Source organism: Ambystoma mexicanum, chromosome 7q (genome assembly GCF_040938575.1).
Source record: "Ambystoma mexicanum isolate Mex_15411 chromosome 7q, UKY_AmexF1_1, whole genome shotgun sequence".
NCBI lineage: Eukaryota > Metazoa > Chordata > Amphibia > Caudata > Ambystomatidae > Ambystoma > Ambystoma mexicanum.
Genome location: NC_090941.1, coordinates 476,703,215 through 476,717,645, shown reverse-complemented (window position 1 = coordinate 476,717,645; position 14,431 = coordinate 476,703,215). Strand labels below are relative to the sequence as shown.

The window sequence follows — 14,431 nt, the reverse complement described above, 5'->3', positions numbered from 1 at the left end:
GAACGAAATGCCCAGGACCACCCTCAGGCCTGCCTGGTTGTTCTTGGGTCTTGGGTACCGCAGAAAGCCTGGAGTAAAACCCAGAGCCGCTGTCTAACAGAGGCACTGGTTCCACTACTTGCATGTTCAAAAGAGGTTATATCTCCCACAACAGCACAGGCGACCCTATATGCAACAGTGGAGGAGAGGAGGGAGGAGGAGAAGAAAGAGGAAGACTGTAGTCCGTGGAGACTACTGAAAAAATCCAAGGTCTTGTAACAAAAAGCTTTCTGCTTTTCACAAAGAGGCCCAGCAGGTTCACCACGGGAGAGCTGTGTTCCTTGACCAAGACGTCATTTATTTTTGGTGTCCGAGGCAGGAATGGAGGAGGGGGAGTAAAAAAGCCACGCAGAGTCCTCTGCTGCTTCCTCCTGTGATCGCTGGGGGATCTCTCTGGCACCCATGCTCCACAGTCCCGAAAACCCTTGAAGCCACAGAAGGGGCGAGGTTTGAAGTCAGACCTTTCTGCTGGTTCTGAGGGAAGGACTTTTGCCCTGGCTTCATTAGGATGGCCAAGGATTTAGCGGTCTGGGTGGAAGTCTTCTTTCTGTAAGTTCGTCATCAGTGGATGAGTAAAACAGATCCATCCCTTCGAACGGAAGCTCGAGGATCTTCTCCTGCACATCCGAGGACAATTTCGAATGACACAATTGTTCAAATAATAGGGGTCCTAATTGACCTTCTGCACAATTGACCGTATGGTCATTTTAATATATATTATGGGTTGGGTTGGTGTAATAATAATATAAGGGGATTGGGAGGGGGGTTGGGGTGGGGGTTGGATTGGATGTGGGGCTGCGGGGGGTTTCCCCCCGCATATATATCCTAATTGACCGTTTAAATTTGGTCAATTGTGCAGAAGGTCAATTGTTATTCGAACAATTGACATTCGAACAATTTGTATACAACCCTCATCACGACTCCCAGGCAGAGGTCTCTACTGGCCATATAAATATGGGAGACCGAGGACTCCTTAGATCCTGCGCAATCACGCGGGTCTCCGCTAGACCTGCTTTGAAGGAAGCCTGACTCGCTAGGGGAGCGTCCTGGCAGGAACTCCCCAATCAGCTGCCACAGCTTCAGATTCCCCGCCACGAGGATAGCGCCGGCGTTGGCCTGGTGCAGGTGTGGACCCGCGTTTAGGTAGCACCTTCTGCCGAAAGAATCAAGGGCCTTGCCCTCTTTGGACAAACAGCTGGAAGCGGCCCCTGCCAATTAGAAAAACAAAGAGGAAGGCTTTGAATAAAAAGATGCTGTCGCAACGACAGAAGAACATGGTTGAGGGTGGGACGCCAGGAAGATTGGTTCCCCTTCCAACAGCCGAAAGAGGGTGTCCAGCTTTTTGTTCATCTGGGCATTGGCCCGAGGCTTGTCACAGACCTTGTTGGCCAAAGAAAGGATGTCTGTTTGAAGAGCAATGCTGAGCAGCCTGTGGCTCTTGGGGAGCCTGCTCAGGATGGGGCACATCCCAAAACTCTGCTAGGCCTTGAACATAGTCATGAAATGCTTAGAAAGACACAGAAGGCTCCTCTTCCTGTGCGTCACCCGACCCTCCCTTTTTTGCCAGTTGCAGGGGATTCCAGGTCCTACATGAGGAGACAAAGGGGAGCCCCCCTAGCCAGCCCGCGGGGGCAGCTGTGTGTAGACAGGTGACTGAGGAGGGGGCATCAGCGTTGGTGGTAGCAGTGGAACAGGTACTGGTGCCGGAGGAACTGGAGGAGTCGGGGGGACCTGGTCCGGAGCAGGCACACGCTGTGGTACCTGGACCCCAAGTGGAACCAAAGGAGGGTCCAGGGGGCCGTGAGGCAGGAGTAAACGCTCCAAAAAACAATATTCACAGACCGCTGGGTCACGAGAGTGAGCACGATCTCCACTGTGCTAGGCCTTCTGTCCTGATCAAAGCACAGAGGAACCTGGGATGGCTATCCGAACGCCTGAGAGGCATAAATGTAACCCTACGGGACCACCCACCAGAGCCATGGGGGCAAACACTGCTCCCCGAAGAAAGAGGACTGGAACTGCCCTGCGTGGCATACTCTGAAGGCGATGGGGCCGCCAGAGGCCTAGAGTCCGAACCGAAGATGGTTGCCGGCTATGCAGGCTCCTCCATGTGCTTGTCTACCATTTTGGAGACTTGCGCTACACCTTGGGCAGGAGAGCGTGTAGGCCCCAAATCCTGTGCAGGGTCTGACATCATCAGGGAGTGTTTGTGCCCTGACCCGCAGAGATGGCTCCGGCAGACCTTGGGCCCTCAGCCAACGGGCTGGTAGTCGAATCGTCCCCTGTGTCACAACCTCAGAGATGGCTTCAGTAGGCTGAAAGCCCTCAGCTGGGGATCTGGTAATCGTATGCAACCGCGCCTCAGGTTGTCGCCTGGAACCAGAGCGCAAAAGCCCCTTGCAACCCAGTGCATAGGATGAAAAATAGCTTGGGTGCCCCTTAGTGGATCACCCGGAAGAGCCCTTCGGCTTGTGAGCCGGTAGCATTAATGGCCTTGGGTTTGCCGCCAGTAGCAGAGTCCAAGATACCCTTTGCAGCCAGAGGCCCTGGGAAGGAGTCTCCAGGCTGAGGCTATGGGGGGCTTGGAGAAAATTGACAAAAATCACAGCGCCTAGCTGCCAGGTCCGACACCGTCCATGCAGAAAAAGGGACTGAGGTGAGGCACCGGAGAACAAGGCCTCGGTGGAGTTCCCACGGCCAGGGCCATGCCCCCACACACTATACTAAATTTAAAGGGGCAGCTCCCATTTTCGCTACCAAAGGTTCCGGTACCGTCCCGATGTTGGGGGGACACCCACAAGGATCGAGGAAACGGGACGGGATGTAGGAGTATGTGCTAAGTAATCCGGAACAAAATACTGCTCTTAGGAAAAGCTAAACTGAAAAGTTTGACATGCTCTGAAACCCTGACTACAAAGTTGGAAAAAGAAACAAAGCTAAAATTAAGCCAGATAGACTTTAAAGAAATACAAAGAAAAAGGTTTTCTCTCTGGGAAATGTTACAAGATTCCACATACAGTCAAGGTGTGTATTAGTGAACATTCGATAATGGAGAATTTTTAGGGATATAATATGAACAAAATAAACTAAGTCCAGGGATTTATATTCCTCAGACAATGCACACATATTGACAGGCTAAAGAGACAGAGTGAAATTGAAGTACAAACATGGAAGATTACACACTATATTCATTTCCTTCAGTCATCCATCACGAACTGCAGACCATTAAAAAGAAAACTGTCAGACTCTTCTTTTACCTTAAAACCCGCAATAACATAGTTTAGGTTTGGCCTCTCCTGCACTGGCTCTCAGTCTAGTACAGGATCAAACTTCAAATCTTATGTCTAACCCAAAAGGGGTTATCTAACATTTTTCAGTTACAAAACAAAAGAGGCGAGGACTGAAAGGTTTAGAATAAATCTTAACCTCTGGCATTGCTCCGGGCAACCCTCCAGACCATCGTTCTTCGCCTGCCAAGCCATTACAGAAGGGGAAAGACCATATGCAAATCAGGCGTGGCCCCACCCCCAAAGGGGTAGTCCAGCCCGAACTGCCAGGTCACATCCCTTCTTCACGAGACCACAAGCATCCCCAGACATGTTTCAGCCTTGTTGGGCGTCATCAGTGAGGAGTAGCTTGGGTCTCTAGGCCCAGTAGGCACGGGACCCACGTCTGGGCATACCCGTCCCACTCGGGCTGACAATAGCAAAACAAAAGAGGTGATGACTGGAAGGTTTAGAATAAATCTTAACCTCTGGCATTGCTCCGGGCAACCCTTCAGACCATCGTTCTTCGCCTGCCAAGCAATTACAGAAGGGGAAAGACCATATGCAAATCAGGCGTGGCCCCACCCCCAAAGGCGTAGTCCAGCCCGAACTGCCAGGTCACATCCCTTCTGTACGAGACCATTTCTCAGTTACACAATTTTCCCAAATGAATTCTACACGGGAGGCTGGTGACAACTCACAGTATTCTTGGGAGGATAGCTCATGGGCAACGTGCTTGCCTTGGAAGCGAGACGACATGGAGCAACAAAGGTTCGATTCCTGGGTCCGTGCTTAGAAACCTCTGGGTATTAAGCGCGTTATAAATAACCAATCATAACATCATGTGGTCTCACCCTTATCAACTGAACTATCTTTGTTTCCACCGTTCTCTCTAGATTCATTTGTTTGCAGTATCATCCTGAAGTCCATATCCTCTCTTCCCCTCAGGGTTCTTTCTTCTCCTTCACATACCCTTTCTGCCTTCTCCTTCAGATTCCGCAGCAACCAAAACAAAATAATTCATGCACAACACACATTAACAATTTTACCTTTCCTAGAGTAGATTTCAAATGCCAACAAATGTGTGTCGATGTTGTTTGCAACAAGACACTTCAGCGGTGTAAGGAACTTGATTGATTCCTCTAATGGGTCTTCAACCTGGTTTAAAACAAAATAAAATCATTAACTCAGAAAACAAACAGTTATCTAAGAAAATCCATGTACTATTGATATTAACATCAAACCTCAGTTATGCTGTACTAAGCAAGAGGAACTTTAGTAACAAAGGCAGCAAAGAAGGCTCCACAATTCCTTAAGTTCTACTTTACTGGACAATTGGGACATAACCATATTTTGAAGGTTTTATATTTTCCCAAATGTTAATAGCCCCAATTGCATATACTGTCTTTAGCCATAAGAGATTTGCCAAAATGATAACATCTGCCTGACTTTTGTCACATTATCAACACATTTCAAAACATAAAAAATAACGAAACAGGGACTACTGTACTCTTCTTAGTCCTTGTTTTCCCTCCATCAGAAGAAGTTAGGTGAGTCTATATGGGAAAACCCCACTCTAAAGGAATGCTACAAGTTTTACTAAGGTATGTGCAAGAATTCCTCCACAGACCAAGGCCCCTGCCAGTTAATACCCCAATCGTAACCTTCCACTTCTGTGTGTTTTTTGTTGCAACAGTTGGACCAGAGCATATTCTGTGAAGGATGGGGGCAAGGGCCACAGTGCCATAAAGTGAGGATATACCCCCTTCGCCCCTTTCCGACAATCTTGGCCTGTGTGGCAGAACTGGCGCCTACAGTGCAACATCACTCTGCCACGTCCCAGACCGCTTTGCCCATCACGGTCTGTTCTTTTCAAGATAGTGCCGTGTTCTGGGACAAATGCAGACTCAAAGGGGATCTGCAGGTGCAGCTTGGTGCATCACAAGACTGGTAATGTTTGTGGACGCTCTTCTCCAGTGTTTCCCTTCTATTGATTCTCTGCTTTCCAGTCATGTACTTACCCTCCTCCTTCCTTATCAATTCCTTGTTATATCTTATTCCTTGATATCTGCGTTCTTTGATCGCTACACTTCTTGGTTTGGCCTCAGACATCTCTGCTCCTTCATTGCCATTCCTGAGTTCTACAGAGGATTTTTTTGCCACGCGCCTTTTCCCTCTGGAGCTTTGCTGTTGTGTCCACCCTGTCGGCCCTTTGGTTAACTCGGTACCCCCCACCATTAGGGTGGCCCACCACAGCTACCGGCCCTAATTATTCTGCAAATTATGGCACCCAAGATAAAGGCGGTAAGTGGAAGACAGGGTTCTGCTCTACCCTTTGATGATAAACAAGCATCCATATCTGCAGAATGTGACGCACACCCAAAGAAGAAACCTTTGCACAAATGCAAGAAACCTTGCCCGTTGAGGTTCAAGCATTGAAGGCTGAAAACATCATGTTCCGCCAACAAGTTGCAACCAGAGAAACTTTGGGAATTGAATCCCCATAAACTACATACATAACTGTTGATACATTTGAAGGGAATCCCAGGCTGTTTCATGAATTCCTGGATGCTTCTGCTTATTTTACATTCAGACATTTGTCCTTTTCCTCTGACTAAGCAAACATTGGTTTTGTACTATCTAACATGACCAAGAATGCCCTTGCCTGGGCTACTACACTAATCACAGCAGACAGTTCATTAACATGCAACTATTCCATCTTTCTGAAGGCATTCAAAGAAATGTTCGACCAACCTGATTTGTCTTGGGGGAAGGAGGGGCGTGGCTAGCCAGCCATGGGATAAGCTGGTCTTCACCGTCGCTCCTCCCGATCCTACAGAATCCTGAGAAGCGCATAAGAAAGAAGCAATGTGGATGGTACTTGAACAGACCCACAGCTGTGTGAAAGAGAGCAGCATATAGCACACGACTCAGATGCCAGAATTGAGAAATGAAAAGAAGGTTAGATGGCGAAGAAAAGTGGAAAAGACTTGCGGACGTCCTGGCAAAATGGCCGCCATGCGAGAACAAAGGAGATGAGACCTGCATCCAAGAAGTTCATTGCGCGGGATTGGAAGTATCCCAAACACAAGGATATAGCCAGGATCACTCATGGTCTAGAGCAATCCTGCGGTAGCTGGTGAACACATGTGCAGAGCATACGCTGAGGCCCTGAAGCGTGCTACGATAACACGGAGCAGCCCCACAAACAGCAGAGTGGCAGACCCTCTGTGTCTAGAGAGGTGGGAACCGGCCTAGAAGGCACTGATGAGGGAAACTACTGCACTCACAAAGCCGGGACATAGCACTGGTCGCCCTGTGGCAGATGGAAGACCTTTCCGGCGGGCGTAGGAACGCCGGACGCAGCGCCGGTTCATCCCTGGCGGGCGCTGGGGAAGACCCATAAAAACTAATGGTGAAGCATGAAAGACAAGCGCTGCCCGGAGCGGAATACAGCATGTAACAAAAGACACCCAAACAAGCAATAACAATAACGTATAAAAACGAGGTGCCTACACTCCACGAACATGGACAAAAGTGGATGCCTGGACTAATGACACAAAGCTACTAACACACGCCGCAGGGGGACACCAAATAACTTTTTTGAAAACTGATGCAACAAAATCCATAAATAAAAGCAGCAGTGCGGGTTTAATGACTTCACTAAGAGCCGACCAAGAAATACTAGAAGGCTGAGTCAAGCGTAAGCGGAACCTAGGTATGCTGAAGCCATATCGCGAAGCTTGACTCCAGTGATTCTATGCGCATAAATAAAGCCCTTGAATAGAGTGATCAGGTGATTGTAGCCTCAAGAATCTGAGAGACAGTGGAAGCAAACACAAGCAAGGGCTGACTCGCTGGATACAGGCGAGCGCCACACGAGAGGTGGTATGGTCCATGAGAACTAACAAAATAACCAAAGCAACAGCCCATATTGAGCACATGGAACCAAATCAGGGAGAAAACAGAGACTAAGGGGTTTGAGTGATTCCAGTACCTGAGGAAGGAAGGCGAAGCACAGGTCCTGATTGCTATAGAATACTGGGTCCTAGAAGCAAGCAAAGGAAGTACCAGACCATACAAATATCACCTGGTGGGAATCAGCATTGGAAGAATAGAACAGACTTCCACTAGTGTGTGGGCAGCATCTAAACAGACCTCTGATCATTGAAGGGCCTGGGAAACGGACTCCAACTACAGTGATCTATTGTACTAGGGGGCCTACAATGGCTTCCAAAGTGCCCAAATTAAAAGGCAAACAAGCAACGATGGAGGACTTCACCAAACCACCCCAGTCAAAGAAGGGGGCTAGGAAGAAAGATAAGAACCCGCTACCAGACAGCACACCAGAGCACAACGATCAGCAGATCCTAGACGCAATTGTCGACCTGAAAACAGTGTGGGTAAACAAGCTGGAGGCAGCTATGGTTGAACTTAAAATATCACTGGATCTCAAAATTGAAGCGTTGCAGGAAGATGTGAACATACTGAGACAAGACGTTAAGAAAATAGCGAAGCGCACGGGTGAATTGGAAAAGGCGTCAAACTCAAACACAGCGGCCTGCACGTCACATGCCTCGGAGATCCACATACTGCGGCAGCAAGTGGGCAATCCGGAAAGCAGGGCGGAGGAGGCCGAAGGGCGGGCTCGCAGAAACAACATACGCATTATAAGCCTACCGGAAGGCGAAGAAGGCCCAAACCCCCGGACCATATAGAGACCATGCTGCTGCAAGAAATAGAGGGAGGGGCACTCACCCAAGGGTTCGCGGTGGAAAGTGCGCACAAGGCCCTCACGAGGAAACCACCACCAGGAGCCCCCCAAAACCGATAATTGCCAATATTTTGAACTATCGGGACAGAGAGAAGATCCTGGAATTCTTCCGGAAGGGAGGAACAATACGTAGGGCAGCTGCATCCTTCACGTCGTACTCAGACTATAAGCTCCTGGTGCAGAGTAAACAACTGAACTATGGGACTGTGAAGAAGAGGCTGCGAGATGCGGGCTACAGGTACATGCTGATGTACCCGGCAAAGCTGAAAGTGCTCCACGAGAACAGAGCCCTCTTCTTTGGAACCCCAGAAGAGGCAACAGAGTGGCTGGATGGTCAGAGTTGCTTGGACAGGGCAGACACGCAGAAAGAGGATGGAATAGAGAAGTGAAGCAGCGATCCTGGATGATGACCTCATGCTGTATGTTCTAAGACAATGGGACTTGATTATAGGATATTGTACATGGCAGTAGGAATGATCTGGGTCTAAAATATGAGAAGATTAGAGTGCAAAATATACCGAATATAATTGCAGGAATGCAGTGAACCCACTTTCATACCCTGATCGTTTAGTTTAGAGAGGTTACCGTTAGTCTGGTAACCGCCCCGCTGAGTTCCTAGTACCGGCAAGCCGAGACAGGACTGAATGCGGGATCGCCTGAGATCCACGGATGGAGCTGAGCAACAGTTGAGGATGGGGTGGGAGGAGGGAGGGGAGGCAGTTGTGGGACTTGTGTTATTTGTTAAGGGACAAGCTTACAAATATGCGCATCTGGGACAAAAGGAGGGATCGGGGACGGCTGAAATATGGGGTACCTTAGGATATTGACCTGGAATGTCAGGGGGCTTAACAGTTATCTGAAAAGGAACAAAATCATGATGTACCTGAGAAGGCAGAAAATAGATGTCGCCCTGATACAGGAAACACATCTCACACGAGAGGAACAAGAAGTAATACAGAGGAAATGGAAGGGGACAACCATAGGCGCAACCTTTTCAGCTTACGCTAGAGGAGTGATCACCTGGGTAGCACCACATGTCCCTTTTCAGCTACTACAGACTACAGTGGACATAGATGGGAGGATGTTGGCAATACGGGGGTTGTCAGAAAACAGGGAGATATGAATTATCAACGAATACGCCCCGAATCAAGACACAGTGGCTTACTTCAGGACCCTATATAAGAAAATGAACCCGTATCTCGGGTGTGAGGTCGTATGGGGAGGAGACTTCAACTGTACGCTGGACCCAAGATCAGATGAGAAATTAGATAGGCCCACTTCCGCCGCCAGGACCCTAAAAACCTCCGGCTAGTAGATGCGTGGAGGTTACACCACCCACACGGTAGACAATACTCGCATTACTCAGCCCCACAAAACTTGCACACGTGTCTAGACTACATGTTTATTTCACAGGAGCTAACTGGAGAAATGACACAATCAGAATACAAAGCGAGAGTCCTCTCGGACCACTCGCCACTGGCTTTGACATGGCAATATGCACCTCCAAGAGCCAGGATCCCCACATGGCGACTCAGAGCTGAAGCACTGAAAGACACAGTGTTCAGGGAGGACCTGAGAGAGGAGATCATAGAATACTTAGAAAATAATGCTGGGAGTGTTGCATCGGCTGGAACCCTATGGGAGGCGTTTAAGGTGGTGATGAGAGGAGCAGCCATAACTAAATCCAAAGGGCTTAAGGGTAGCATATCACAGGAACTGCAGAAGCTAGAGGCGAAGCTAGAGGAGGTGCTGGGTAGAGGAGGTAACTTGCGCAAGAATACCGATACCATAAGCCAATTACAACAGGAATGTGCAGGGCACTGGGAGAGCCTGTGCAATCTAAACTATAAGAAATACATAGAGAGACAACATGCTGGGGGAGATAAACCCAGAAGATTGCTGGCGTGGCCATATAAAAGTGAGACCCCTAGACCAGTGATTAGAGCAGTGATGGGGGAGGAGGGACGGATACTTGACACCCAACAGAGTGTGACCGAGGAGTTCCTTGAATTCTATAAACAACTATATGGAGACAACAGTGGGGGCGAAGGGAGCGACATTAAAAAAAACACTAGAGGATATTGGCCTGCCGAAGCTGAGCGCAGGGGAAAGGGAGGACCTAGATTCTCCAATTGCATTGGATGAAATAGAAACAGTGGTTGAGCAACTGCCCACCTGTAAGACCCCAGGAGCAGACTGACTCCCCAGTGAATTTTATAAAATGTATAAGAAAGAAGTGCTTCCCCCACTGCTGGCAATGCTAAACAATGCTTTTGAAACAGGGATGTTGCCAGAGTCCCTCAGAAAGGCGATCATTATCCCGCTCCCCAAATCTAACAAGCCAAGCATGGACTGTGGGTTGTATAGACCATTGTCAATGCTGAACCAGGAGATACTGACGGCTGTATTGGCAAATAGAATGAGACGGGTCATAAGTAAGTTAATACACCCCACCAGACGGTATATGTCCCATGTGGAAGCATATCTGACAATCTGAGACAACTCCACTGGGTCATAGAGTATACAGAAGGGGACTCGAGTGAGATGGCGATTATATCACTAGATGCAGTGAAGGCCTTCAACTCCGTCAAATGGCCTTGGTTAATGGCAACCCTGGAGGAATATGGGATGAGACTTCGGTACCTTAAATGGGCAAACTTGCTATACAGTGCACCGCTGGCTAGGTTTAAGACGGGAGCGATCATCTTGGAGAGGTGGCAACTCAGCAGTGGCACTAGGCAGAGATGCCCATGGTCCCCGATGTTGTATATCCTAGCCTTAGAACCCCTGGCAATATACTTGAGACAACAATACGAAGAATTAGGGATCCACACAAAAGGGGGACCACACCTAATTTCTTTATATGCAGATAACATGTTACTATACTTGAGGTACACCAAATAAAATCTCCAATACATCCTGGAAGCGATGGAGCGGTCTGCATCGCTATCTGGCATTGCATTAACCCTAAGAAATCGTGTGTTTTCCCCATGGGGTGGTATATGGGGGTCCTGCCAGAACAACTGCCAGTCTTACAGATACCTTGGGAGACACGCACCTTCAGATACCTACATGGTGGAAACAGAATATAAACATAATACCATGAAAGCGATGGCGAATATTGAAAATAACATGAAGTTCTGGACCAAGCTTCAGCTAGCTATGATGGGCAGAGGGGCTTTGCTAAAGATGGTCGTATTGCCCAGGATACTACATTTTATTGGGAACATACCATATATGATACCAAAACGATTATTTGTTAAACTACAGAGCATATGCAGGAGCTTCATTTGGCATGGAACCAGGAACAGAATTGCCCTTTGGAAATTACAAAACGTGTATGATAAAGGGGGCAAAAATCTACCTAGCTTTGAGATGTATTATCAGGCTAGCCAATTGCAATATGTGGCCAAATGGCTGACGGAAGACCCAACATCAGAGCCTAGACTATTGAGATCAGAATGTGCCCCGTATTTTTTGAAAGAACTGATATGGCTGCCCAAACCTGAGCTTAAAGGGCGCCCGGGGATGCTGGAATTGGGATGGAAATTATGGCACAAAGCCTGCCAGTTCAATTTGATTTGAGTCAATTTTATTCAAGTATTGCTTTTCCTTATGGGTTTTTTTTACTCCACACTGTTGGATTCCTATTCTTGCTTTATCCTTCAAGGTTTTTCACACAATCTGTTGTTTCCCAAATAAAACATTACATTTTTATTTCGTTTCTTTGGAATGCAACCTTTATTAAAAAATTAGAGGTGTTGATCTAATATCTTCTCGGCTGCAAAGGAGATTATATAAGTCGAGAGATAGAACTCATGAAACTGTTACACAAGTCATATTTGTTAAAAAACATTTTTTGGAGTGTATGGACCAGGGATAGTCGAAAACAACTCCTATTACTTGTGATTCGGAGATGTATTTCTTGATGTGGACTCCGAACCTCAAGTTTTAATAAAATGTAATTTACACAATCCCTTTTCGTGTTGAGATCAGAAGTGTGGCTTGATTTGGGGATATCTCTAATCCATAATTATTACAATCAGGTCACATAGAAGCCGACCGGTTTCAGTGGTATTGAGGTTATTAGAACCACTTTCTTCAGGGCTAAGGACCAACACCCCTTAGTGTGTGGTCTGATTTCTTCTGCTGGTAGTGGTGAATCTCTAAATTCAGAATAGGAGGTTGCCCCATTACAGGTGAAGAAACTCCCCAAAGTCAGGGTCCTTGGATGCGGGCAGGTAAATTATTTACAGATTCCCGAATCCGAGATGATCGCACATTCCTTGTTCACGATAGATGAAAGGTGTCGATACATCGGACTTTGTTTTGAATCTCGAGGGGTACCTTTCATCTATCGTGAGGTGTCCAGGAATGCAAGGCTACAGCAAATACAACTGTATATAACGCACAGGGCATATATGAGTCTCCAGAGAATAGCCCGGTTTGAGAATGCTGGAAGGCAGACATGCCCCAAATACGGGGAAGAAAACGCAGGGATAACGCACATGTTTTGGGCATGTCCAGAAATTGCGAAGTTTTGGGGAGAAGTAGCCCACGGGTTAAATGAGAAAGGGATCAAGCTAAACATCGAATCAGTGTGGGCATGCTTGATAGGGGGTTTCCCTAGATCGTGTCAATTGAAACATGCGAGTAAACTTAAGGACTAGGCATATATACTTGCCAAGCGCAGGATAACCATGGGATGGAAAGCATGCAATAGACCCAGGGTGGAGGTTTGGTGGAGTGATTTACAGAAATGGACCGAGGCTGACACGGCTGTATGGAATGACACAGCAAACAGAGGTGGGGAGGAGGAAACAAGTACCCTGACGGCCTGGAAACACTTAGTGGCCACACTGTATGGGTCCACCCAAGATTGCTTAAGTGACCAAGACACCCCTGAGAATACAGACAGGGAGCTTTTCCCGGAGAAGAGGACAATCAAGCGCAAAACAGAGTAAGCTCAAACCGGGGGGAGTGTAAGGGGTACGCAGCAGATACCTAAATGATGTGAACATGTTGCTAATGTATACAGATAAGTATTGTTGAAATGTTGAATGTTTGTTGTAAAAACCAATTAAAAAAAAAAAATCCCTGATTTGTTTTACACCGCACAGGAAAATCTCCTAGACATATCACAGGGTTCCATGAATGTTATTTCATACATTACAAAATTTAAACAAGTGGCAAATGAGACAAGATGGCCTGAAACTGCAGTTTGTCTAGTTCAAAAGAGGACTAAATGGATAACTGAAAGATAAACTAGCTTGCATTCCTCGTCCTGATATTGTTTTACTGACCTGCTTACATTGGTCATGCAAATAGACTTTAGACTATCGGAAAGAAAGAGGACCAGAACCTTTCAAAAAATTATTGGTACCTCCCTCTATGACCGATGCCAGACACTCGAAACTGGAACCGATGCAAATCGGGAGTACTCGTGAACCTTTGACTGAAGATGAACATTGTCAAAGAAGAAACCAAGGGCTTTGCATGTATTATGCCTCAGACACTCAGTGCGTGATTGCCCCTTGGTACTTTAAGGAAGTCATGCTGGCAAAAGTAAGTGATCACAGTTCAATGGTGCTTATTGAACTATAAAAATGCCCAACCTAAATCTAAGATGGGAGCAAGCGTCGACCATCAAATGAAAAATAAGGCAGTCCTAGTGCCGTTGTGTCAAAATGAAAAGGCCTATACTAAGAAAAAACCTAATGCCAATTCCTTACAACTAATTATAGAAAGAGTGTGGGATAGGGTATCAAAATAAAGGGAAATGCACCAAAATGTCACCCTCAGAATTCCGACACCCGAAATTCTGGCCTTTTTTTTCCTTCGACCCCCACCCTTACACCACATATATATCTGGGGGGGGTAAGGGATATAATAGTAGTATGGTGGCTGCGGGGTGTCTCCCCCCTCATGTGTATGTGGTGTAAAGGTGTAGAAGAGAAAAAGAAGTCCGCATTTTCGACCGTCGGAATTCTGGGGGTTACATAGATCCAAAATAAAGGAAACGGTGTTCAAAAAATAAGTCAGGATGTGATTGCCTTGAGGTCTCCTTGCCCCACGTTTTTAGCATGGGACAAGATGGGACTTTGGAGCACAGCACACGCTCAAGCCTTCCCAGCACAAGCTAACAGTTCCATATCAGCTATCAGATTCTTCGAACTTTTCTGATATACAGTTCATGTATGAACTTTCACCATGCAGGATTCACTTCCCTGTCGTTTGCAATCATCCGTCGGCCAAATACTTTGATGGTACAGATAATTTTACAAGACCCCTGTATGACCACTCTGACCTTTTCTTTGCCTCTTCCCAAGGCCTTCTGGTTACGGTAGTCTTT

General features: G+C 47.1%; 1 protein-coding gene across 3 annotated transcripts in view; it reads right to left on the bottom strand.

The window, feature by feature from the left end:
- NAA16 (N-alpha-acetyltransferase 16, NatA auxiliary subunit) overlaps window positions 1–14,431 on the bottom strand; it is a 2,654,788-nt gene that overhangs the window by 381,086 nt on the left and 2,259,271 nt on the right. For all 3 annotated transcript variants that reach the window (XM_069640524.1, XM_069640525.1, XM_069640523.1), the window contains exon 16: window positions 4,355–4,463. In XM_069640524.1, the coding sequence (XP_069496625.1) occupies window positions 4,355–4,463 (109 nt within the window). The remainder of the gene's footprint in view (window positions 1–4,354; window positions 4,464–14,431) is intronic.